The sequence below is a fragment of the Sapajus apella genome, unplaced genomic scaffold (assembly GCF_009761245.1).
Source record: "Sapajus apella isolate SASKATOON/1434 unplaced genomic scaffold, GSC_monkey_1.0 scaffold15, whole genome shotgun sequence".
Lineage (NCBI taxonomy): Eukaryota > Metazoa > Chordata > Mammalia > Primates > Cebidae > Sapajus > Sapajus apella.
In genome coordinates, this window is record NW_022436955.1 from 10,263,806 (window position 1) to 10,289,174 (window position 25,369).

General features: G+C 43.3%; 1 protein-coding gene across 1 annotated transcript in view; it reads right to left on the bottom strand.

Annotated features, from left to right (window-relative positions):
* Positions 1-2,341: 2,341 nt before the first annotated feature.
* Positions 2,342-25,369, bottom strand: part of DYNC1LI2 (dynein cytoplasmic 1 light intermediate chain 2) — a 30,869-nt gene continuing 7,841 nt past the window's right edge. The window contains exons 4-13 of the mRNA XM_032284126.1: positions 23,920-24,150; positions 17,487-17,656; positions 15,968-16,061; positions 14,705-14,840; positions 12,367-12,478; positions 10,890-10,949; positions 10,071-10,112; positions 9,558-9,675; positions 7,324-7,440; positions 2,342-5,264 (exon numbers count right to left, since the gene is read on the bottom strand). Coding sequence (XP_032140017.1) covers positions 5,167-5,264; positions 7,324-7,440; positions 9,558-9,675; positions 10,071-10,112; positions 10,890-10,949; positions 12,367-12,478; positions 14,705-14,840; positions 15,968-16,061; positions 17,487-17,656; positions 23,920-24,150 — 1,178 coding nt within the window. The 3' untranslated portion in view covers positions 2,342-5,166. The remainder of the gene's footprint in view (positions 5,265-7,323; positions 7,441-9,557; positions 9,676-10,070; positions 10,113-10,889; positions 10,950-12,366; positions 12,479-14,704; positions 14,841-15,967; positions 16,062-17,486; positions 17,657-23,919; positions 24,151-25,369) is intronic.

Below are 25,369 nucleotides of genomic sequence, written 5' to 3' on the forward strand. Positions count from 1 at the left end.
AATCTCTAATGTAAACATTTGCTATTACGATGTTAATGCCCATATCATCAAATAACACAATGCTCAACACATTTATTCTCTGAACTTCCTAACTCAATTTTAAGACAAAATATAACAATGAATTAATAATCTGTACAAGTGCTGACAGGCACGCAGACTGGTGTGACTGACCTCTATGGAAGGGATTTTGATAATATCTAACAACTACAGACACACATTTACATTTTGAGTAGGTAGGCTCACTGCTAGGAATTTACCCTGAAGATACATCTCCAAAATAAAACACAAGATATGCAGAAGGTTACTCACTGCAGCATTAGGTGTAGTAATAAGACTGCAAACATCCTAAATGCTCACTTACAAGACTGGTTGAATAAGCAAGATACGTTACACAATTGAGTATGATGTAGCCATAAACAAGAGTAAACATCCCTATGAACTAATATAAAACAACTTACAGGCAATGTTAAGTGAAAACGTAGATATGGTATGTCCATTCAAAGGCCTACAAGTAATAGCACTCAGTAAAACTAAGTATGCCTATAGTCCAGACCTTGGTTTCCAAAAATCAATCTCCCACTATAAGAAACCAGGTCTCTAGCTGGCGTGATGGCTTACGCCTGTAATCCCAGCACTTTGGGAGGCTGAGGAGGGTGGATCACCTGAGGTTGGGAGCTCGAGACCAGCCTGGCCAACATGGTGAAACCCATCTCTACTAAAAATATGAAGATTAGCCAGGTGTGGTGGCAGGCGCCTGTAATCCCACTACTCGGGAGGCGCCTGTAATCCCATTATTCAGGAGGCTGAGGCAGGAGAATTGGTTCAACCTCGTTGCAGTGAGCCAAGATCACACCATTGCACTACAGCCTGGGCAACAGAGCGAGACTGTCTCCAAAAAAAAAAAGAAACCAGGGCTCCTTGGAAAAATGGCTGGTTCCAGGTCAAAGGCAGGGAAAATGCAAGATAAGCCTGGAATATCTTTTTGTGCCAGAAAGTAAGAAAACGCTCAGAGATGAATGGGAGCATGTCAAAAGGACAGAGTTCTATCTGTTAAGAGTACAGTATCGCCGGGCGCAGTGGCTCACGCCTGTAATCCCAGCACTTTGGGAGGCCGAGGCGGGTGGATCACGAGGTCAAGAGATCGAGGCCATCCTGGTCAACGTGGTGAAACCCCGTCTCTACTAAAAATACAAAACATTAGCTGGGCATGGTGGCACGTGCCTGTAATCCCAACTACTCGGGAGGCTGAGGCAGGAGAATTGCCTGAACCCAGGAGGCGGAGGTTGCGGTGAGCCGAGATCGCGCCATTGCACTCCAGCCTGGGTAACAAGAGCGAAACTCCGTCTCAAAAAAAAAAAAAAAAAAATGAGTACAGTATCCAGAATACATAAAGAATTCTTATAACCCAACAATAAAAAGTCAAATAGGCCAGGTACAGTGGCTCATGTCTGTAATCCCAGCATATGGGAGGCTGAGGCAGGAAGATCACTCCAGCCTGGGAGGTCGAGGCTACGATAAGCCGTGACCAAGCTACTATACTCCAGCCCGGGCAACAAAGTGAGACCCTGTCTCAAAAACAAACCCAAAAAAACAAAAGAGGCAAATAACCTAATTTAAAAATGAGCAAAGAATCTGAATAGACATTTTTCCAAAGATATATAAATGGCCAACACACACATCAAATGATGCTCCTTAACATCATTAGTCACTGAGATACCTACCACCTTCATACTCACAACAATGGCTGTAAGTTTCTTTTTTTTTGGTGATGGAGTCTCGCTCTGACACGGGGCTACAGTGCTGGAGTAGAGTGGTGCAACCTCCGCCTCTTATGTTCAAGCAATTCTCCTTCTCAAATTACAGGCACCTGCCCACACCTAGCTAATTTTTGTATTTTTTTTTAGTAGAGACGGGGTTTCACCATGTTGGCCAGGCTGTTCTCAAACTCCTGATCTCAGGTGATCTACTTACCTCAGCCTCCCAAAGTGCTGGGATTACAGGCAGGAGCCACCACACCTGGCCGGCTGTAATTTTAAAAAACGAACCAAAAAAAACCAGGCTGGGTGTGGTGGCTCACATCTATAACTCCAGCACTTTGGAAGGCCAACGTGGGAGAACGATTTGAGGCCAGAAGTTCAAGAGCAGCCTCAGCAACCTCCGTCTCTAAAAAATAAGATAAAATAAATATGGCTTTACAATGTTATTCTTTCCAGAATTTCTGACAATTTCAAGTGAAACAGGTACACATTTTTAGTTACGTGATCAGATACCCCATACGATTAGCAGACAATTCAATGTATGATTTACCATAAAGATTTACCATAAAGAAAGCCACCAAAAATTGTAAGCAGTCTGGATTCGTGTTTATTGAAGCCAGTAATTAGAGACATCTTTTTTTCCCCAGGACTAGAAAGCAAGGTTCCACATGACTGCATACTGCACCCGGACAGAGCCACACCCCTGGACTAAGGCTGGTGGGGGATAATCTGCAGTCCTAACTTTAAGTTAGAAACACCAATAAATTTAGTATACAGACAACAGTGAACTTTCACTTATAGCATCAACATTGTTAAGGTCATGATGTACAGAGCAGTCACTTTCAACTTTGTTAAATTAATAGAACATGACAATGTCTTCAGTTTAAATACTGATTTTAAAATGCCAATCAAAAAAAAGTGCAAACAAAATAACATAATCTAGCAGCATATCTGTTGCATTTTTAGGAAAGACCAATTCTTGGCCGTTATCTCGGCCACATATTCAAAGTTGGGCTTTTCTTTGATTTTTTAATTTTAAAGACAAACAGCAGATGTAACCATTATAACGTGCATAAATAGTCATAAAATTGTCTTTAACAGTCTTCCATACAAGTGTACTCTGCAAATAAAATGAATTTTACTTTAAAAAGTAAAGGCTGTTTATTATTTGGCCTTTGGTTCCAATGCTGGAAAACTCAAAATAACAAAACTCATCTCCCTTCCTCCCACCTCCCAAAAAGAACCCTGCAGCTCCCCAAAGTTGGTAGGCTTTGGTAACCACTGAGCACATGACACTATGTATCAGTTTCTTCTGATACTAGGAGCATCCTCTTGTCATGAGTAAATAAAAGTGGTCTCCAAGAAACCTTCCTTCACAAGACATGTGTCTTAGCATTTCATCAGTTTTAGTATATTTTATATTGACACAAAAAGTGCTTATCAGTTCAAATGATAAAAAATTAAAATTAAAATTTTGCATTAAATTTAAAATTATACCATATCCCTCTTAGGCATGTGCCTTTCCAGGAATTCTCGTTTCTGAGGTCACTCATTTAACTCCCAGGGACTAAGTGACCCTACTTTTACTGCGGCCACAAGCTGTTTGGCATCTATTGGTCACTATACCACGATTCTCATTCTACAGTCAGTTAACTCTCATTACCTAGACAACCTGGTAACTGGAAGCCACAATATGTTTGTTTTTTTAAAAAACTGAATTAAAAAAGGAAAAAAAAAGTATATTTGAACAATAAAACTGGCACAAGAAATGTTTCTGTCAGAAAGGCAAGTTGATACTCAGCTTTCTCCTTAACAGTGTTCAGACCTTTATGAAAGCAATTCAAGACAGTCTTAAGAGTCTTGTACACAATATAGGATATTAAGTTATCCCCAGTACTACATTAGTGGTCAGTCAAATCTGGCATGTAAAAGTAATTACATTAGGGAAGTTATGCTTAGACACAGTACAACAAATATTCATATAAAAAAAGTAAACTCCACATGGTGAACTGTGGTTTTTTTCCCTTGGTTTGACAACAATATTTTATACATTAAATTCATGGTAGTGTTTGTATTTAAATGCTGTCATATATAAAATTAAAAGTGCCACTTCAAATCCACAGCAATCATTTCCAGAACGGTGTATGACATGACAATATGCATGAATTTGCCCTAAGTGGGGAGACACCTGAAACTTATTTCCGTAAGAAAAAAAAATGCTACATTTTATGAAAACACATAACAACAGAAATGTATCATTTCCATTTTCAGTATAAAACAATCACACTTATCTGTCCATCTGATAGCACTGATCAGACCAGGAAGCTAGGACAAGACCCCTTTGCATTAGTGGAACTCCGTGAAGCTTTCCACAGATCATAAGGCAGGGAGTGGTATAAGCCAATTAACCAGAGTGCAATTACATTAAAAACCTCCTGAAAACTTTCTGTGGCACATTGCATTATGGTAAAATGAGAGGTTGATCACCCATTTCTATTAGTAGGCCAGCCTGTGGTAATAAAAATGAAAAATTTCATTTAAAAAACAAAGCAGGAGCTATTTTGAAAACAAAATTCAAAGTAAACTAATTCTGTAACTGCCGACTTTGAAGACATCCCACAGTGACTGTCTGTCCCACAACACTTATATGTGGTGCCCAGCACCTCTCACGAGGACATAGCTGGGCCAAGCACATGGGTCCTGGGCAGCTGCCATCGTTCCCACCCCTGGGTCAGCCCCACCTGACTCAGGCACTCCCACAATTAATACATCTTTCAAAAGTTAAAGATGCATTCAGAATAAGCCTAATTCCAATTTTGCTTAGTGTTTTGTTTGGAAATGCTTCTAACAATGATTCTTCGATTTCTACTGAACACACAGTATTTACTAACACTGCTTATCTCTTCCTTCCTCCACCTCCCCCAACATTCAACTTCCCCACCATCACTTCTCTCATTACTCCTTCTGGTCTTTCTTTCCTGGACTTTCTGCTACTTCATCTGCTTCCCAAGAACAAGTGAATTTGCTAACATGAAACTGGTCACACTAACCATCATCTTACCAATGATTTCTTGGTCTTATTTGCTCCACCCTGATAGAAAGTGGGCCCTCTTTCTTTCACTCTAACTTCCCCTCCACAAGAAGCCCTGATGTGCTTGCTTCCCACAAAAGAGCCACATGCCTGAGAGTCCAAGGGTTATCCTTAACAAAGGGTCTGACATGTCACCTTCCTAAATGTGCATTTCACACTTGGACAAGCCAATGAAGTGTTTTTGTTTTTGTTTTTTTAAAGTTCATCTCCCCTGCCCCAAAAAACTGATAGCATGTGCCGTATCAGAAAAATCCTGGTCTTAGCAGATCAATATACATAGTTATTTGGTCATTCGACATATGCACTTTTTAAGGAGGTTCAGGCTTCATTTTCTGTTGAGTTTGTTACCATAGAGTCTGGCTTTCGAGTCATTCTATCCAGTTCTTCCTGAACATTTGACAAAACAGTCTTTTGTCCTAGGGATAAAAAAGGCAAAGTAATGACGTAAGAAGAAACAATTTATTTTTTAAAGGAGAATTTAAAATTATACAGCCTTCTATAATCACTTGATGACAGTAACCTTAGTAAGAATGAGGAGAGCCTTTTTCCACTGCAGTGGAGAGGAGAACCCAACTCAACGCATCTTAATCCCAAAAGTAACAGGCCAGTGCTTCCTCCCAACTAGGTAACGTGACTGCTCCCTCGGGGCAGGGAAGGGAAGGGTGCCTTTGCGCCAAACTCAAGAACCTTTCTGAAAACCCTATCACCATCCAACCCTGACCCCCGTGCCCTCTCACCACCATCTTCCTAGAGGTGGTATCCGAATTTCAGCCATACAGGAAACTATTTTCTTTGCCCAAGATAGGTGTTTAGGTTTTGTTTCTAATTACAACATTCTAGACTGACTCACATGGATAGCCTGAAAACACTGTGTTTTAATAAGAATATAAGACTATAGCCAGATAATTCAATCCTGCACAAAGTCTGTACTCATGTTTTTCTGCTGTCAAATACTAACGGGTCCAGAAATGGAGATCTATTTCCCAGCAGGGAATACTACCAGCCCAGTCTGGGCCACTAGAACAGACTGAGTTTCTTAGAATGTGGGAGCCACTGGAGGCCCAGGCTGCCCCAAGGAAGGAGTGATTTCCTAAGGGTCTCCTCTGCCCTGAAGACATCAATTAAGGAAAACACTATAACCATACCTTATAACCAATGGAAAATAGAGAGCAAAGGCCCCTTAAAATGTCCTCCAGCTTTCTGGGAAAATGTATAATTCCTAATGAATGTGTTTTGTTTCAGAAATCCTCTAAAACACAGACCTGCCCTACCTGCCCACATGGAAAGATAGGTAAATGGCTGCCACAGAGGTGTGTATGTGACAAGTGGGGAGCTTCAGGGAGGAAGAGGCACTGACTCTTCAATGAGACACTGAGGGTTCACAGGTTCTAGTTCACAGCAAGACTGGGGGCAGTGGCATAAACAAAAATCTTTACAAAGCATCACAAAAAATTAAATTGAACAAATAAAATATCACTGGTTCACAACAACTGGCTTTAGTATAATTAAAAAAAAAATTAAAAATAGCCCAGGCGCAGCAACTCCCGCCTGTAATCCCAGCACTTTGGGAGGCCAAGGCAGGCGGATCACCTGAGGTCAAGAGTTTGAGAACAGCCTGGCCAACATGGCAAAACCCCATCTCTACTAAAAATACAAAAAAATTAGCCAGACGTGGTGATGCGTACCTGTAGTCCCAGCTACTCGGGAGGCTGAGGCAAGAGAATCGTTTGAACCCAGGCAGCAGAGGTTGGCAATAAGCCGAGACTGCAACACTGCACTCCAGCGTGGGTGACAGAGTGAGACTGTCTCTACTGGAAAAAAAAAAAAAAAAAAATTTAAAATGTCAGCCAGGCATAGTGGCTCACACCTATATTCCCAGCACTTTGGGAGGCAAAGGCAAGTGGATCACCTGAGGTCAAGAGTTCGAGACCAGCCTTGCCAACATGATGAAACCCCTGTCGCTACTAAAAATACAAAAAATGAATTGGGCATGGTGGCGGGTGCCTATAATCCCAGCTACTCAGGAGGGTGAGGCAGGAGAATTGCTTGAACTCAGGTGGCAGAGGTTGCAGTGAGCTAAGACTGTGCCACTGCACTCCAGCCTGGGCAATAAGAACAAAACTCCGTCTTGGGAAAAAATGTCACTGGTTCACCCTCCATGGACCATGACTTCTATTGGAGAGGTTCTACACCAGGGCCGCATATGCAATTTAGTATATACCTCGACACTCACCCAACAGCCAGTTCCCAAGAACCCAAATGTATACAAATCCCACTCTCAATGTGCCAAGGAAACCTGCATGGTAGTAAGGCAATGCCACTGAAAGCACGGCACACTGCTCAGTAGGAAGTGAAGACCTGCTTCCTTGCTTGGCTATTCAGGACACTACGGGGTCTGCAGGGCAAATGTCTGCCTCTCCATCCTTGAGTACTACACAACCACAAGAGTCACAGGTCTCCAGAGCCCTTCTGTACCTGACTTCTTGGCTGTGCTCTGCACCCCACCAGCACCAGGACTTCCAGGAGAGCCTGTCTTTTTACTCAAGAGACTGTTGAAGAAGCTGGCCAACACCCCTTCACTTGCTGCATTATCTAAGGAAAATTAAGGAGAAAAAAAAGCATCATATAAACTGGAAGACTTAAAATTAAAACCCTAGTTCTCAGCTTGGAATTAGCCACTTGTGGCTATCAACTTCCTAGCATATTGATAACATTCATTTGCTATGATGCTTTTACGCTGCTACTACTGAGGCTAATTAGCACAATTACTAAGTGGAACCATGTTTACATTTCCCATTTGTTTGGGGGCAGAATAGATAACCTGTGCTCCACACCACCTCCCAGTCCATGACACAGTGTTTTTTCAAAGTTGTCTGAGCACTTAACACTCCAAACTTGCTATGAAAAGCCCACATCCTGAATAGAAGACACTCATCAAACATGCAACCATTAAATACAATAGTTTTTTAATGGTTTTATTGCAGGCAGTATCTCTGGATATCACTAAGTCACTGGCATAAAAACGACTTAAATTAAAACGTAATTGAGCTTGACAAGAGAAGTGAAGGGGGAAAAAATCCCTCAAATTCATAAATAGTAATAATATAAACATAACGAGAAACAAAGCTAAGCATTCAAAATACACATTTTAAAGTGATTTCCTGAGTCAGGTGTGGTATGTCAGCGCCTGTAATCCCATTACCTGGGGAGACCAAGACGGTAGGATTGCTTGAGGCTAGGAGCTTGAGACCAGCCTGGGCATAGTTAAGTGAGATCCCTATCTCTATGAAAAAAATTTTTTTTTGTTTTTTTGAGACGGAGTCTCGCTCTGTTGCCCAGGCTGGAGTACAGTGGCACAATCTGGGCTCAGTGCAGCCTCTGCCTCCTGGGTTCAAGCCATTCTCCTGCCTCAGCCTCCTCAGTAGCTGAGATTACAGGTGCCCACCATCATGCCTGGCTAATTTTTGCATTTTTAGCACAGACAAGGTTTCACCATGTTGGCCAGGCTGGTCTCGAACTCCTGACCTCAAGTGATCTGCCTGCCTCAGTCTCCCAAAGTCCTGAGACTGCAGGATTACAGGCGTGAGTCAGAGTCTTACTGCCACCCTGGCAGGAGTGTGGTGGCAATTAATTATAGCTCACTGCAGCCTCAATGCCCTGGGCTCAAGCGATCCTGCCGCTTCATCCACTTGAGTGGCTGGTACTAGAAGCAAGCACCATCATACCCAGCTAATTTTAAAAATTTTTTATAGAGACAAGGTCTCACTATGTTGCCCAGGTTGGTCTAAAACTCTTGCTCAAGAGATCCTCCCACTTTAGCCTTCCAAAGTACTAGTAGTATAAGCATAATCAGAACTCTGGAGGCAAAGGTTTAATTTTTTTAATTAAATTAAAAAAATTTTTTTTTTATTTTTTAAAAATTTGATTTTTTTTTTTTTTTTTAAATCAGCTGGGTGGCCAGGCGCGGTGGAAGATGCCTATAATCCCAGCACTTTGGGAGGCTGAGGTGGGCAGATCATGAGGTCAGGAGATCGAGACCATCCTGGCCAACATGGTGAAACCCTGTCTCTACTAAAATACAAAAAATGAGCCAGGCATGGTGTTGCACACCTGTAGTCCCAGCTATTCGGGAGGCTGAGGCAGGGGAATCGCTTGAACGGGGGCGGTGGAGGCTGCAGTGAACTGAGATCACACCACTGAACTCTAGCTTGGTGACAGAGCAAGACTCCATCTCAAAAAAAAAAAAAAAAAAAAATTAGCTGGGCATGGTGGCACACGCCTGTAGTCTCAGCTACTCAGGAATTGAAGTGGGAGTCTGAACCCAGGAGTTTGAAACTGCAGTGCACTATGATTGCATCACTGCACCCCAGGATGGGTGACAGAGTAAGACCCTGTCTCTAAAAAAATAAAATAAACCGACCTTTTATTTTGCGTTCCTCTCTGAAGGAATGTGCAGAGCCTAAGTGAGGTCTCACACAGAGCCAGGTGCATGGGCTACCAATTCAAACAAAGAAACAGGCCCTGGTATCTGCCTACCACAGGCCTTCTTCCTCTGGGAGAGGGGAAATGGAAAGTAGCCCTTATTGGGGAAGAGAACAGCCTAGCTCTCATGGGTCTCCACCTTACAGACCCAACCACCCAGCCCCTGCAAGGCTCAGGTCTAAAACTAAACTACTCTCCACAGAGACATACTTTTGAGGAATACATACTTTTGATGTTTGGGTCTGGCTTCTTAACTGACGTGCCTGGGGAGGAGCTAGGCACACTGGCTGGCCCTCCGCGACCCTGGGTCCTTGGAGAGCCAGAGGGTCCTCTTGCAGGAGATTCCTAAGTCCAAAAGCAGCTAACGTCACACACAGGCATAACAACAACAAAAAATACATATACCACAAATGGAGACATGCTTCTGCAGGAAATTTTTCACAGGCTATGGTACAGGACTGGGAGTACGCTCCAAACTCAAGCCCTTTCTGGATCTGTTTTTCCTGAGAGAAAGGTATCCAGATAACAAGGCCAGCTCACTCTAATTCCCAGAGTTGTGTTCTTTCATCAGAAACTTCTTGAGTTTCTTTTACATTTCTGGTCACAGGTTTTTAGAGAAGCCAAATTCCTACTGAAAATACAAAACCCACACAAACATAAGCTCTCACAAATAATAGTATAAAGTTTGATGACACCTACAGCACTGGGCCTTTACTCTCTGTTTAGCATAAGGTACTCACGGAGGCTCTCGTGGGCGTGGCTGGCTGCTTGGCAAGGAGTGACTGCAAAGAGAGGGACAAACTGGCCATTAACCAAGGCCTGCAGAGTACACTGAAGGTCTGGAGGAAAACTTACTCCAAGTATTCCACTAGAGGGCACTATTAACAACTAAGTCCTGTTTTATACTATAAATGCAAAACATTTTAATTAAGCAGTTTGGTATATGGTAAAAAAAAAATACTCCAAGTAACCAGTTTTGAAGCTAAGGAAGCAAGCAAGGCACAGAAAGGAGGAACAGTTGGAAAAAGAACCGTCAAAACCTCCTGCTGACCTGCCTGTACCATTGGGCAGATGATAGGCAGACTCAGGATATGGCTAACTGTAATCTGGGTGAGAGAAATGTGAAGTTGGGTTTGTATTCTAAACTGTCAGCTTGGGGAAGTTCCTCTCCTCACCTGCAAAATGGGCATCACCTGCCTTTATGCACAGGGCTGTGTGGGGCTACATGAAATAACAGAAGTGTGGGCAGGTTACTTGGTAAACTGTCAACATAGGAAGTATTGTGCCAGAAAACCTGCCTTTCCAAAGAAAGAGCACTTAAAAGACACTAATCCTACTACTGCTGTAGGAGAGTCTGCACGGCATGCAGGTGATCTCCTAAGGCAGGTGGTCAATCCCCAACTAATCCTAGAAATAGGAAGGAATGAGGAAACCTGGTCTCAATCCCTCTACCAGTGCAAGCTCTTTGAGACTCCCCACATGCAGACACCCCCAAACCCACCCTAGGAACTGGCATTTCATGCATGAGAAGGCCTCTGTTCTAACCTCATTGGTCTTACCTGTTGCTTCATTAGGAACACCTGCTCATCTTCTGCTGCCAACTCTTTGTCGTGGACCAGCTGTGAAGCAACATACACATTTGTGGCCACAGGCCAAGAATGCTCCCAACCACTGTCAAAGTTCATGCTGAAAGAAGAGTCTGAGGTTCGGGCTTCAACACAGGTCTGGGGGATCTCTGCTGAGACTGGCAGAGTAATATTTTTCTAGCCTGGCACAGACCTCTCCCAAAACCAGCCATGGCATGTAGTCAACTGGCATTTTTTGTCTGCAAGACATCACATGAGGGGATCCAGTAACAGTAATCCAGAGGCAACAGCAGCACTGGCAGGACTTAATGGGAAACACCACCAACTCCAGGTGGGCATTCCATCACTCCTGCCCACTGCCCTGAGCCATTTACGTAAAACCAGATCTCATTTAAAGATCAATAAAAAGGCCCTGGGGCTTACTGCTGACCCCCATCCCCTACCCCCCGAACCCCCCTGCCAATTTATACAATGTGTAAGACCTGTTTCTTTATCTTTCTTTTTTTTTTTTTTTTTGAGACGGAGTTTCGCTCTCGTTACCCAGGCTGTAGTGCAATGGCGCGATCTCGGCTCACTGCAACCTCCACCTCCTGGGTTCAGGCAACTCTCCTGCCTCAGCCTCCTGAGTAGCTGGGATTACAGGCACGTGCCACCATGCCCAGCTAATTTTTTGTATTTTTAGTAGAGACGGGGTTTCACCATGTTGACCAGGATGGTCTCGATCTCTTGATCCACCCGCCTCGGCCTCCCAAAGTGCTGGGATTACAGGCTTGAGCCACCGCGCCCGGCCAATCTTTCTTTTTTTTTTTTTTTTTTATGACAAGGTCTCGCTCTATCACCCAGACTGGAGTGCGGTGGCGTAATCTCAGCTCACTGCAGCCTCAACCTTCTGGGTTCAAGTGATCTTCCCACCTCAGCCTCCCTATTAGCTCAGATTATAGACATGCACCACCATGCCTGGCTAATTCAAGGTCTCACTACATTGCCCAAGCTGGTCTCAAACTCCTGGGCTTAAGCTATCTACCTGCCTCAGCCTCCCAAGATGCTGGGATTACAGGAATGAGCCATCACAGCACCCTGCCTTTATAGATTTCTTTTTGCATTAAAAACACCTAAACCCTTTTTCCTTTTTTTTTTTGATACAGAATCTCACTGTCGCCAGGTTGGAGTGCAGTGGCGCAACCTGGGTTCACTGCAACCTCTGCCTCCCAGGTTCAAGCAATTCTCATGCCTCAGCCTCCCAAGTAGCTGGGATTACAGGTGCCCATCACCATGCCCAGCTAATTTTTGTATTTTTAGTAGAGATGAGGTTTTGCCATGTTGGCCAGGCTGTTCTCAAACTCCTGAGGACCTCAGGTAATCCACCCACCTTGGCCTCCCAAAGTGCTGGGATTATAGGCATGAACCACTGTGCACAGTCCTAAACCCTTCAAGCAATTGATGTGACTACCTTTCTGATGGGAGGTTTCACAATAAAGTCTTCATATGCATCTTCTGGCTTCACGGTTGTAAAATTTTCATGTAAAATAGCTATTTTCTTTTCATTGTCCCAGCCTGCAGGTCTAAAGGCAAAGAGAGAAGGACTAAATTGTTTTTTCTGAGGCTGCCTTAGAGTATACTCAGATCACATTCAAAAACACCTGGGTAAGCCCTGCCCACAAGATATACAGTGTAGTTGTTGGGGGTTGCTTATAGCTTTTGGCAGCTATGCCAAAATACACTGTGGGTATAATCCATCAGACCACCATCACAGGTCCTGCTCCATACACTGAGTTCATGGGCCCAAGGCCTTAGCAGCCAGTATGAGATCTGACTCCAAAGCATTCAGCGCCCTCCCACAACTCCGCCTAGAAGAGCAAGGACACAGTGGAGCCCTGTTCCGACAAAGAAGAGGATGCAGAGAGCAGCACAGAAGGCAGAGCTCAGGATAGAACAGTTTTCTTGGGCTCTGTCATGGCTCCCCTCCTGTGGGTTGTTTCTCTCTCTGACAATTCTTCTTTCAACAGTTATCTTGTGGACTGGTTCATTAACTTTGCTGGCATGAGAAGATGTGTCCTAGAGCCAAGGGGACACCAGGGCCTGTGTTTATCCAAGGCCCCAAATGAGAGAAGCACAGAGTCCTTGAGGTTCCTACACCAGTGCTGCCCAGCTCAACATCACAGGGTAGGATGCCACCCAAGTTCCATTATGTGAAGCCACAGGTTACCATCTGAATCCCTTAAAAATAGCAATGGTAAAATGTCTTGTTTGACACACTTTTGAACTCGAGCAGCTCTGAAAGATGCCAATTGATTGTTCTTACAGACCTCTCGTTCTCCATCTGACTCCTGCTCCATAGCTCTATAACCAAGAGTGTGCTTAGCCAGGGTGCTCCCCCCCACCCCAATATCCTCGCTGACTTTGCCAGTCACCAGAGAGGTAACCACCAACAGGACCAAATGTGCAAAGGGGCAGGGCATGATGGAGATACTACCGTGGGCCATGTAGCCTTTGAAGCTGCCAGATGCTTCTTCATTCCAGACCAGCCCCAAATCCAACCAGTCTCCTTGCTTCTAGGGATGACATGTGATTTGGATACCAAGTGATGCCAAAAACACACCACTCACTGGGCTTGCGCCTTTGGCACCTGCCTGACTGCTCTGAATGATTCTCTAAAATCAGCCCAAGCCTGTAGGTATGCCATCTATGACTAGCCTGAGCGACACCCTCCTTGAATGTGCAGGAGGCAACCCAGTTCCCTGAGAGCTCCTGGCTTTCACATTTGCAGCCTCTCAGACTGCACTCCCCCACTTCCCCTACTGCAATTCTTCCTTGTCCTACTGGGATCTACCACTTGTCTTCTAGCATCACCATCCTGCCTTCCCCACCACACTTCCTCCATAACCCCATCACTGCCCTTCCCTTTTTCAGCTGTGTGTCCCCTCTACAGTGCCATGTGCAAGAAATACGTATCATTCGTGTCCCTTGCAGAGAACATGAACACCTAGTGGGTGCTGAGTAAAGGTTTCCTGAATGAATAATATAATTGTCTTTTAAGTCAAGAGGATACTGAAGCCTGAACATCGATCTGCTAACACAAGTCCTGTCAGAGACCACAGCTTCACCATCTATTTAAGCATCCAGCAATACTGTAATTCTCTAATGAGAGAAAGACACCAGCTTGGGAAAACAGGTATCCAAGTCTCTTATGGAATACAATCAACCCCAGTGGCTCCCAAAATGTGAAATGCCAGAAACACAATAAGCACTTGTATAGCCAAAGCCTGTGCTGACAGAGATGCCAAAAGGATGTCTGCAATCATCCCAGCCAACACACAGATAAACCAGGTGCTTTAACAGACGACATTCAGGCCGGGCGTGGTGGCTCACGCCTGTAATCCAAGCACTTTGGAGGCCAAGGGTGGATCACCTGAGGTCGGGAGTTCAAGACCAGCCTGACCAACATGGTGAAACCCAGTCTTAAAAAACAAACAAAATAAAAAACAGATGACATTCAGGATCCCTAAAGCACAATTCCCTATATTCCCTCCCCAGCCAGTATTTTACCCAAGTTGACAGTGAGTGCCAAAAGTGGCTGGCTAGGCAACTTGCTCTCAATGAAGAAAGGCAGCACCCTGACCACACCACCCACTTCCCTCAGGCAGATGCCTCATAATCCAGAAAGCAGCAGAGAGAGAGCTGGCTGTAGAAGACACAAGCAGAAGGCACTTTCCCTGAAAGGGTAAAATGTAAAAAGCAAATGTATTGTAAAAAGAAGAGTTTCAACCCATCATCTCAAAAGAACTCACATAAAAACGGCATCCTTTTCCACAACTAAGGCAGGTGTGGTGAAGTGGAAACCGTACGTTTTATGAACAATATACTTATACAACAAGTCAAGGTTTTTCTCTTCTTTCACTGATGTGTAAATCAAGGCAGCTCCATCTAATCAAACTGCTTAAGGAAAATCAATTCGCTGCAGGAAACAAATCAAATACAATTCAAAGTTCTCAAAGTTCTACTCATAGGTTGGTCAGCTTTTGATCAATAAATGAGCAACAGAAGGCATTACAATTTTAAAAGTTAAAATGCTTACAGTATTACATAGACATATTGCATACTGGTAAAAAATAAATAAATAAAAAGGTAAAAAGGTCATAGTAGCAGATGAACCAAGTCAAAAGTCTAAAGCCACGTTCACGCTAGTGGGCTGTGCAGCTTATTTTTTAACATGTAAATTGTTGTCTTGATCCCACAGATTACTTCCTGAGAAATCAAGTATTGGCTTGAGGCTAGCCCAGGAAAACACCCTCAGAATATCAATGTACACAGATTCCTTCCCAGGCAGATGCTTACATGTGACCAAGTTTATCATTAAACACATCTTTTGAGGAATGGGTACCAACAGACTAATTGGCTAGTCCAAAGGAAGTGGCAGGAACCCATCTCTCGCCTCCACCTCAGGGTGTGGAACCATAGCACCAACTGCTACTGGCCTTTTACAAGTAACAGGACTCAGAAGACTGCTGATACCACCTCTCTCTCATGGACACTACAAAACATAAACAAATGGAAAACATCAGTAGCATATAAAACAATACCCTGTTTGGGAATTGACCTTTTCTGCATAAAAGCAGTTTAAAAATGTTTCTAAGACAGTATGATAAAAGCAATTTGATGATAAAATGATCACATTAAATTCTTAATATGAAAGTTTATCAAATGTACAGCATTAATAAAAGTGGGCGGATGTGATAGCTCATGCCTGTAATCCCAGCACTTTGGGAGGCTGAGGCGGGTGGATCACTTGAGGTCAGGACTTTGAGACCAGCCTGGCCAATGTTCGGTGAAACACCATCTTTAATTCATTAAATAAGTAAATAATCAAAGGTAGATACAAGTTAATAAGCCTAAAACTCCAATACAGTAAAAAATAAACCTAGTAAAAAGAGATACAGAATTTCTCTCTGGCAGAACACTATTCTGAGTTTGGGAGGTGCTTTATCTCTTTGAAGATGCCCCATTTGAAAGAAAGCTTGTGACCCCGGCCCCACACAGCACCCAAAGGATACACTGAAGGCAGAACCTCCGAAGGTGTGACTGGATAAAGTCCAAATGCTCATCCCTGTAATCGTGCTCCTTCTCCAGGACACTCACCGCATCACACTACAAGAAAGACAGACAGAGTCATCTTTCTGCCTCATTGCCTGCTGATGATGGAACAGTGCATTCTTCAGAAAGAAAGTATTGTAGCTCCAAAGAAGAAAACCATAGCTCAGGGTCCATGCATTAATTAGAGAAGAGTACAACAGAACTGGAGATTTTTCCTTGTTCATCTTGGGCCTGTTTTTTTTTCTTTCATCTGTAGAGTGAACATGTAATAGGCCTGATCACCTAACAGCTGTTTATCAAACGAAGTCCTATCAAGAGACAGGCCCACTGTACACAGCTGTGCACTCCACTCCACAGGGCTCCATTCTCAAAAACAGGATGAGAATGGCACACTATAATTGGGTAACATGATGGCTCTGACTGGAAATAAAGTACTTTTAAAACCCAAAACGTGGCCTGACACGGTGGCTCACGCCTGTAATCCCAGTACTTTGGGATGCCAAGGCAGGTGGCTCACCTGAGATCAGGAGTTCAAGACCAGACTGATCAACATGGAGAAATCTCATCTCCATTAAAAATACAAAATTAGCTGGGTATGGTGGTGCATGCCTGTAATCCCAGCTACTCGGGAGGCTGAGGCAGGACAGTCACTTGAACCCGGAAGGTGAGGTTGCAATGAGCCAAGATCGCGCTGTTATACTCCAGCCTGAGCAATAAGAGCAAACCTCGGTCTCAAAAAAAAAAAAAAAAAAAAAAAAAAAAACTAAAAAATGTTATAAAACCTATCGTTTTTTCCTTACATTAAGAGATACGACTTTATTTCTCTATGACTGAACTGCTTTTTTTGTTTTCGTTTGAGACATAGTCTCACCCTGCTGCCCAGGCTGGAGTATGCAAGCTCACTGCAACTTCAGCCTCACGGGCTCAAGCAACTCTCCTGCCTCAGTCTCCCGAGCAGCTGGGATGACAGGCGCCTACCACGACACCTGGCTAATTTTTGTGTTTTTAGTAGAGATGGGGTTTTACCATGTCGGCCACGCTGGTCTCAACCTCAAATGATCAACCTGCCTCAGCCTCCGTAAGTGTTGAGATTACATGTGTGAGCCACATCTGGCATGACAGAACTTAATTTCTGTTCCCACCTCTTCATTCTATTTTTCCACCATCAGTTTGGACCAGATCAACAGATTTAAATAGCCTTAAAAAAAACTGCTGTGAGTACTGAGTTTGAAAGTCAACAGTGCTTCAGACAGATTAACCCTAGGCCATGAGCAAACCAACTAGTCATGTTTCCTGCATTTAAATTTCCAATCTACTTGACCATTTTTCCTGTCTTGACATATTCAACATACCTTAATGAATCCCAAATAAGCCCAACTCTCCCTTGGGAAAAAAATGTCATCAGCTTCTCAAACTAACTTTCAGATGGTGACTGTTCACTAGCCAACCCAGCCAAGCCAATAACCCCCCAGCACGCACCTTTGTGCACACGACCAACACTGGGATCCCTAGGTTATGAGTAAGCACATTGTCACCCAGAGGCAGGGCAACATTTTCTTCATCAGAGCCTGAGGTCAGAGGGCCTCTTCTCTGTGGGGAACCTTGACAACCTTCTTCAGGTTCCACATAGTCTTGAAACTCTTTCACAACTAGGGAAAAAGGAAAAAGAAATTACATGCACATAAATAAAAATACACATCAGCTTCAGAACACTGAAAAGAGCAGTAACGAACAAAAAACACATGTAGTTTTGTGTGACAAACTTCTCAGACACATCCAACTGCAAAATCAAGGATTTGGGCATGGTGACACAAAATGCCAATTCTGACATATTCAGTGTGCGCTTTGTAACATCAGGGCAGCAAAGACATTCCCCTGGATATGTTTAATTGCACCAAATGCATGAACAGGTTTTTTTCTTTTTTTTTTTTTTCTTTGTTGAGACAGAGTCTTGCACTGTTGCCCAGGCTGAAGTGCAGTGATGTGATATCACAATCTTGTGAGCTTAAATTATCTTCCCACCTCAGCATCCCAAGTAGCTGGGACTAAAGGCATGTCCCACCATGCCCAGCTATTTTTAAAATTTTTGATAGAGGTGGGATTTTCCCATGTTGCCCAGGTTAGTCTCAAACTCTTGGGCTCCAGAGATCCTGCTACCTCGGCTTCCCAAAGTGCTGAGATTATAAGCTTGAGTCACATGCTTGGCCCTTAAACAGGTTTTTTTTTAGAAATTCTAAGGTTTTTTAGTTCTTACCATGAAGAAAGCCACTTTTCTTATATATCTTACATTTTCAAAATACCAGAAGAGTTGAACTGTGTTACTTCAGCATTAGAAATAGCTATAACTTACAATACTCATCACAGTCTTCAATAGAAATGCTTAATTAGCTGGGTGCAGGGGTTCATGCCTGTAATCCCAGCACTTTGGGAGGCTGAGGCAGGTTGATCACCTGAGGTCAGGAGCTCGAGACTGGCCTGACCAACATGACAAAACCCCATCCGTACTAAAAACACAAAAATTAGCTGGGCATGGTGGTGCACCTGCAGTCCCAGCTACCTGGGGCTACTCGTGCTGAGGAATGAGAATCACCTTAACCTGGGAGGCAGAAGTTGCAGTGAGCTGAGATTGTGCCACCATACTCTAGCCTGGGCAACCGAGTGAGACTCTATCTCAAAAAAATAAATAAACAGGCTGGGCACGGTGGCTTACGCCTGTAATCCCAGCACTTTGGGAGGCCGACGCAGGTGGATCACGAGGTCAAGAGATCAAAACCATCCTGGCCAACATGGTGAAACCCCATCTCTACTAAAAATACAAAAAAAATTAGCTGGGCATGGTGGCGCATGCCTGTAGTCCCAGCTACTCAGGAGGCTGAAGCAAGAGAATTGCTTGAACCTGGGAGGTGGAGGTTGCAGTGAGCCAAGATCCCACCACTGCACTCCAGCCTGGCACCTGGCAACAGAGCAAGACTCTGTCTCAAAAAAAAAAATTTAATTAAAATAAAATAAAGCTTAATGAAACAATTTGAATTTCACAAGAACATGCCGTTTCCACGCAGTTGAGGTTTGTCAGCACTAGGTAACCAGGCTACTCCTGCCCAGCACCAGATGCATTTCCTTGTTATCCTCACTCTTGTGGACTCAGTCTCATCTTTAGGGGATCCTGAGTCACTTGTGCAGAGTTCATAGCCTATTCCTGCCTAACACAAGAAAGGGTCAGTAGTACAACATCCACTTCTTGGCATACAACATTCACTAATCCAGCTAAGGAAGGCCATTAAGGTGACAGTGGTCAGCGCCTCAGTTAAGCCAAGTGACCACAAAGCCCACAGAATCTGCACCTTTATGTGTGCATTTCAAGGCTCTTTTGTTGGGCCAAAGAACAAAAGATGTGATGGTTAAAGCTACCTTGAGCCAGAGAAAAAAAAAGGCAGCTCTACCCTTCTAAGTCCAGTAAAACTGAAGGATCAAAGGCCTTTTACTCTCACCAACATGACTGCTAAATAAATGCCAAGTAATAGGACTAAAGAGGACCTAGAGAAGGTTCCTACCTACTCCTCTTCACCCACAGAACAGGTTTCAAACATTTTAAAACCACAAGTTGTTATTTACAAAGACGAGATTATATGTGAATTTCTGAAATTATCTGAGAGCTCTTTGTCTTTCACATAATAGTGAGCAAACTGAAAACTAACTGATTAAGCCCTAAAGTATGAATGTGATATTTCATCTCTACAATGTCTCTTTAATTAAGCTCATTCATATAACTTCACTATCAGGCTGGGCATGGTGGCTCATGCCTGTAATCGCAGCACTTTGGGAGGCCAAGGCAAGCAGATCACCTGAGGTCAGGAGTTCGAGACCAGCCTGGCCAACATGGTGAAACCTTGTCTCTACTAAAAATACAAACGTTAGCTGGGCGTGGTGGCAGGCACCTGTAATCCCAGCTACTTGAGAGTCTGAGGTAGTAGAATCACTTGAACCCGGGAGGTAGGAGTTGCAGTAAGCCAAAATCATACCACTGCACTCCTAGGTGACATAGTGAGACACCGCGCCCAGCCTGACAGTGAAGTTATATGAATGAGCTTAACAAAAACCAAAAACCAAAAAACAAACAACAACAAAAAAAACACTTCACTGTCAATATAAATAATCTTCTCAAAGTGACCTTTACTCCATTTTGGACAAAAACAGACAAGAACTCAACATGGTTGTTGTAGGGTCTTTAAATAAATCAAATATTCTCATATTTCCTCTTTAAAAGCACTTTAACAAATCTTCAAATCTGTAATATATACAATGGCTTAACTGGGTAAGATCTAATGCCCCAAGATCTCATGAGGCCTTAACTACGGCTTCCCTGACAGTGAGCAGCACAGATAAGCTAAGCTATGATAGGAAGGTGGGGGAAGGCAGCTCCAACAGCCAGCTCCACGAACCTCCACCCCATTATCCTGTGCACTGCAAACTTTTCTGCTGTATTTCACCTATGCCATGAAGTGAAAATAGTTCAGAGTCCCAGGTTAGATTATTCACACTCTAAAGGAATGACTTAATTATGGCTGCCCAGTAACAGCAGGAAATTCACGTTTTTAAATAACTTAGCATTTTATTTTATTTTATTTTTGAGACAGGGTCTTGGCTCTGTTGCCCAGGCTGCAGGACAATAGCACAATTATGGCTCACTGCAGTGTCGACCTCCTGGGCTCAATCAATTCATCTGCCTCCAAGTAGCTGGAACTAAAGGCATGGGCCACCATGCCTGGCTAATTTTTTGTAGAGACGAGGTTTCTCCATGTTGCCCAGGCTGGTCTCAAACTCTTGGGCTCAACCAATCGGCCCACTTAAGCTTCCCAAAGTGCTGGGATGACAAGCATTGAGCCACTGCGCCCGGCCAACTTAGCATTTTAGAAAGCAATTTGGAAGGCAGAGCAAATTTACACACATAAAGGTAAATGAAAAGGGAGTATTAAAAACAGAAAGGACCATGTAATTTGGATAGTAAAACGGGCATTTTTTTCTTGGGTATACACATACCGAGGTGTTAACAATTTTCTCCAGATGGTGAGATGGTGAGTATTTCACAGCAGGGGACATTAGCCTACCTGGGCTTCCCTTTGGAATCAGATGGGAGTGGGTATGAGAAGGAGATCACAGAGTACCTTCACTGCTGCTGCTGCTTGTCTCTCAACTTTTCCCTCCTACCTCATTTATTGGTTCCATAGTCCTGAGAAGATCCTATAGTCCTACATAAGCATAAGAAAAGCCCCAGATATAAAACAAGAAAGAGAAGACTAAAGTACAAAAAAGCACCGCCTTCTGGTGGCTACAGGGGATGCTTTCCCTCTCACTCAGATGATTCCTCCAGCCAAACAGCTGCCACAGACACAAAAACACTGGGAAACCTAACCTTAAAAGAGAGTGGCCAGTCATGGAGCAGCTTTCCAAAATCAGCAGACTGGAGACTGGTGTTGGACTGGAAACTAAGTTGGATAATAGCACTTCGCTCATTCCATATAATATCTAGAGTCCAATTAATCTGGAAAGCAAGAGTCCTCTGGGCAAGAGGATACCCAACTCTTTACTAAAATGTAACCTAAACCCAGTACTAACAAAGCCTCCTCTAACATACAACACAAAGGTGTGGCTATCATTCCAAACATCTGAGAAGGGGTGGTGACAGCAGAGATGGCCTTGGAAAGCCAACCAGTCATGAGACAGACATGGTTCCAGCAACTCTCCTTTTCTTCCTAATAACCAAACTGAACTTTGATATTTAGAATATATGGCAACTCAAGAGTAAAGATTACATTTCCCAGCCTCCTTAAAAGGCAGCAGGCCCTTCAGCCCTGCGTTCCTCTTCCTCCATTCTGCTGATCAGAACACGGATGTGAAGGCTAAAGCTCTAGTTGTCAGGAGGAAGAGAACCACACCCTAGAAATGACAAAGCAGGAAACACAAAGGAGCAGGGTCCACAAGCTGTCTTCCCAGGGTTACTTTTCAGTCCTGAACTACCTACACCTCTAGATTTCATTTACAGGAGAGAAATAAACCTCAGTCTTCTTTAAGCCATCATTACCTCAGGTTTTATGTCACATGCAGCTGAATCTAATCCTAAATAACAGCCACTAAATCACAAAATAAATTAGTATCTCAGGGAAATTTAAACTCCCCAGGAGCAGGCATTTTGTTTGCCGTGTCTCCAGCACCTAGAACAGTACCTGCTACCTGGTACAGTATAGGGCAGACACTTTCCCTATTTGGGAAAAAACAATACCCTTGGCTCAATTCTCTCTCTTTTCTGTCTTAACAAATCTCTACAAGGTTATCACTCGTAAGAAAACAGCTTCAGAGAACTGAAGTTGCCAGTGCATTAGCCCACTCATCTGGGTACAAAGCTGTCTGTGCAGTGGATGAAAACACGTCTTCAGACACGGAACTATTCAGAGTAGTTATCTTTAGGGGCTCTATTTCAGGGAAAAAGAGTCATTATCTAGAAAGGTCAGTGGTTAAAGACAGACAAGCTGAGCTGCATAACAATCACAGCAGTACATAGGCGAGTGACTAGAGAAATATAAACACGCACAACAAACTGAAGAATACAATGTTAAACTTATTGTTTTAGCCAACCTGGCATAGAAGCAAAATGAAGTATGGGACAGGAAAACACACTGAGAGAAATCTGGTTTAAAAAGCACATCAAAATTTCAGAACCATTTTGCCAGTAAGTGTGAAGATCCTGTGGGCCATGCCCCAGAAGCCCTCATTAATTCACTAGAGGGGGTGATGTCATCCTGTGGAAATAAGCCAGGTTGGGTGAAGCCTGCCCCGGCCAGGACGGCGGCTGCTGCTGCTGCTGCCATAGCTCCAGCCCCTGCCCCTCCCATTTCCCTGGCAAGTGGACAGAAGCTGATGTAACTGCACAGAAGCTAGGGAAAGGAAAAACAAGCTTCTGAACCACATTAAGGAAAAAAAAAAAAACCCAAACAAACTTCCTTTAATTTAAAAGTTCTTTATTCTCAAAAGGACTTGGATGTCCTTAGTTTTAAAATAACTTTTCATTTTAATTAAAAAAAAAGACCTTCCTATTTCTAACTAAAATCATATTTTGCTGGATTCCAAAATGAACTAAGGTAGGAGCTGAACGCTTTGTCTTTTTTAGGACTTCCTCTAAGCCTGCCAACATGAGGGTCCACAGGACTTTAATGGAATTCCAGGGCAGCAAACTCAAGCTGCAGAGACCACAGCAAACCCTCACATCCTCTGATGTTAACTCAGCAGACAGAGAGTAACAGAAAAGCACAGAGATCCACAGAACTTAACACATTTTGAGGAGTCAGGGAAGAACTCTTATTTGAAATGAAAACCAATGAACATAAATATTGATTTGTTTTCTTCAACTTGTGACACCTGAGTTAAACACTGCTTTGAGGCCACCTGTGGTGGCTCACGCCTGTAATCCCAACACCTGGGGAGACCGACATGGGTGGATCACAAGGTCAAGGGATTGAGAACATCCAGGCCAACAGGGTGAAACACCGTCTCTACTAAAAATACAAAAATTAGCTAGGGATGGTGGCGCAGGCCTGTAATCCCACCTACTCAGGAGGCTGAGGCAGGAGAATCACTTGAATCCGGGAGGTGGAGGTTGCAAGTGAGCAGAGATCGCGTCACTACACTCCAGCCTGGTGACAGAGCAAGACTCCATCTCAAAAAAAGAAAAAAAGAAAGACTGCTTTGAATACTTTTGACTACTGAGTTTACAAGAACCACTCTGAAATAAATGGTGCAAACAAAACAAAACAAAACCACAAATCAAGGAAAGTCTCTCGATTGTGAAAAGGAAGGTGGTTAGAACCATCTAAAAAAAAAACAGTGAATTTCCCAATTCAGAAAATTCTATTTTACTCACACTTCCGTTCCAGCTCCCTCATTTTTTCTGGTGGAATTCTCATTTTATCAATGTGCTCACGTAAAACACTAGCCCATTTCTGCAGAGATTCCATCACAGTCCAAGGTCTAGACATGTCTGCAACAAAAATGACGAGGGTCTCTGGCAAGGATTCAGCAGAAACTGCAAATTTCAGCAGGCCTTTGTGGTACAAGTCTCCATCCAGAATCCACACATTGCAGCGTGTGTGATCTGAGAAAAGAAGTAAAGCTAGTTACCATCTGACAATGACCATCAGCACAGCTATAGAAACAGACACATCAGGAAGACCTTGAAGGTGACAGCTATGAATTCTAAATAGAATGCAAAATTTAGAAATCCAAACCAAAAAGGGCCCAAGTGCTCTGTAGACAGCAGTCCTTGGTCCTAGTGCCTTTAAAATTACAGTAATACAGGGTCCAGGCATAGTGGCTCACTCCTGTAATCCCAACACTTTTTGAGGGTGAGGTGGGTGGATCATTTGAGGTCAGGAGTTTGAGACGAGCCTGGCCAACATGGCGAAACTCCATCTCTACTAAAAATAAAACAAAAATTAGCCAGGTGTTGTGGTGCTTGCCTATAATCAATCCTGGCTACTTGGGAGGCTGAGGCAGGAGAATCGCTTGAACCCAGGAAGTAGAGGTTGTGATAAGCTGAGATTGTGCCAATGCACTGCAGCCTGGGTAACAGATGAGAGTCCGTCTCAAAAAAAAAAAAAAAAGCCTACCGTAATATAGAAGTGTTCACACCTAAAAAGGTTTCCAAAATGTCTATGAATACTGAGTGTATCTTAGCTTTTAGTAAGAAACAAAAGATTCTAATGTTCACTGGTCAACTGTGCCACAATCTAAATAATCCATCATCCTAAGATAACGGAAATTAGTGAGGCAGTGAGCTGTGCTGAAGAGCCTATGTTTAAACAAGCCCTTCTTGTGTTGGTCACACTAAACAATGCATTCACATTTTATGAAGGATACCCAAGAGACAGAACCTTTGTATTTAAACGTGAAGATAAAATCATTACTTACATAAATTGAGATATGAATTATTTGCCTAATTATAATAGGGAATTAATAATTTGTTATGATAATATGGTTATTTTTTTTAAATCCTTATCTTTTTATTTTTTTGTCAGGTTATCTAAAGTCATAAAAAATCCTTATCTTAGACATCCTTATGGCAGTATACATACATGAAATGATGTAACGTCTGAAACCTGCTTCAAAATAATCTAGTGGCGAGTAAAGGGAGCAAAAAGTAAAACTACAGTTGAAATAAAATTGACCAAGAGCTGGTAATTATTTATTTATTTTTGAGACAGGGTCTGAAACACCCAGGCTGGAGTGCAGTGGCACGATCTCAGTTCAGCTGTAGCTTCAATCTCCCTGGCTAGTGATCCGCCCACTTCAGCCTCCCGAGTAGCTGGGACTAT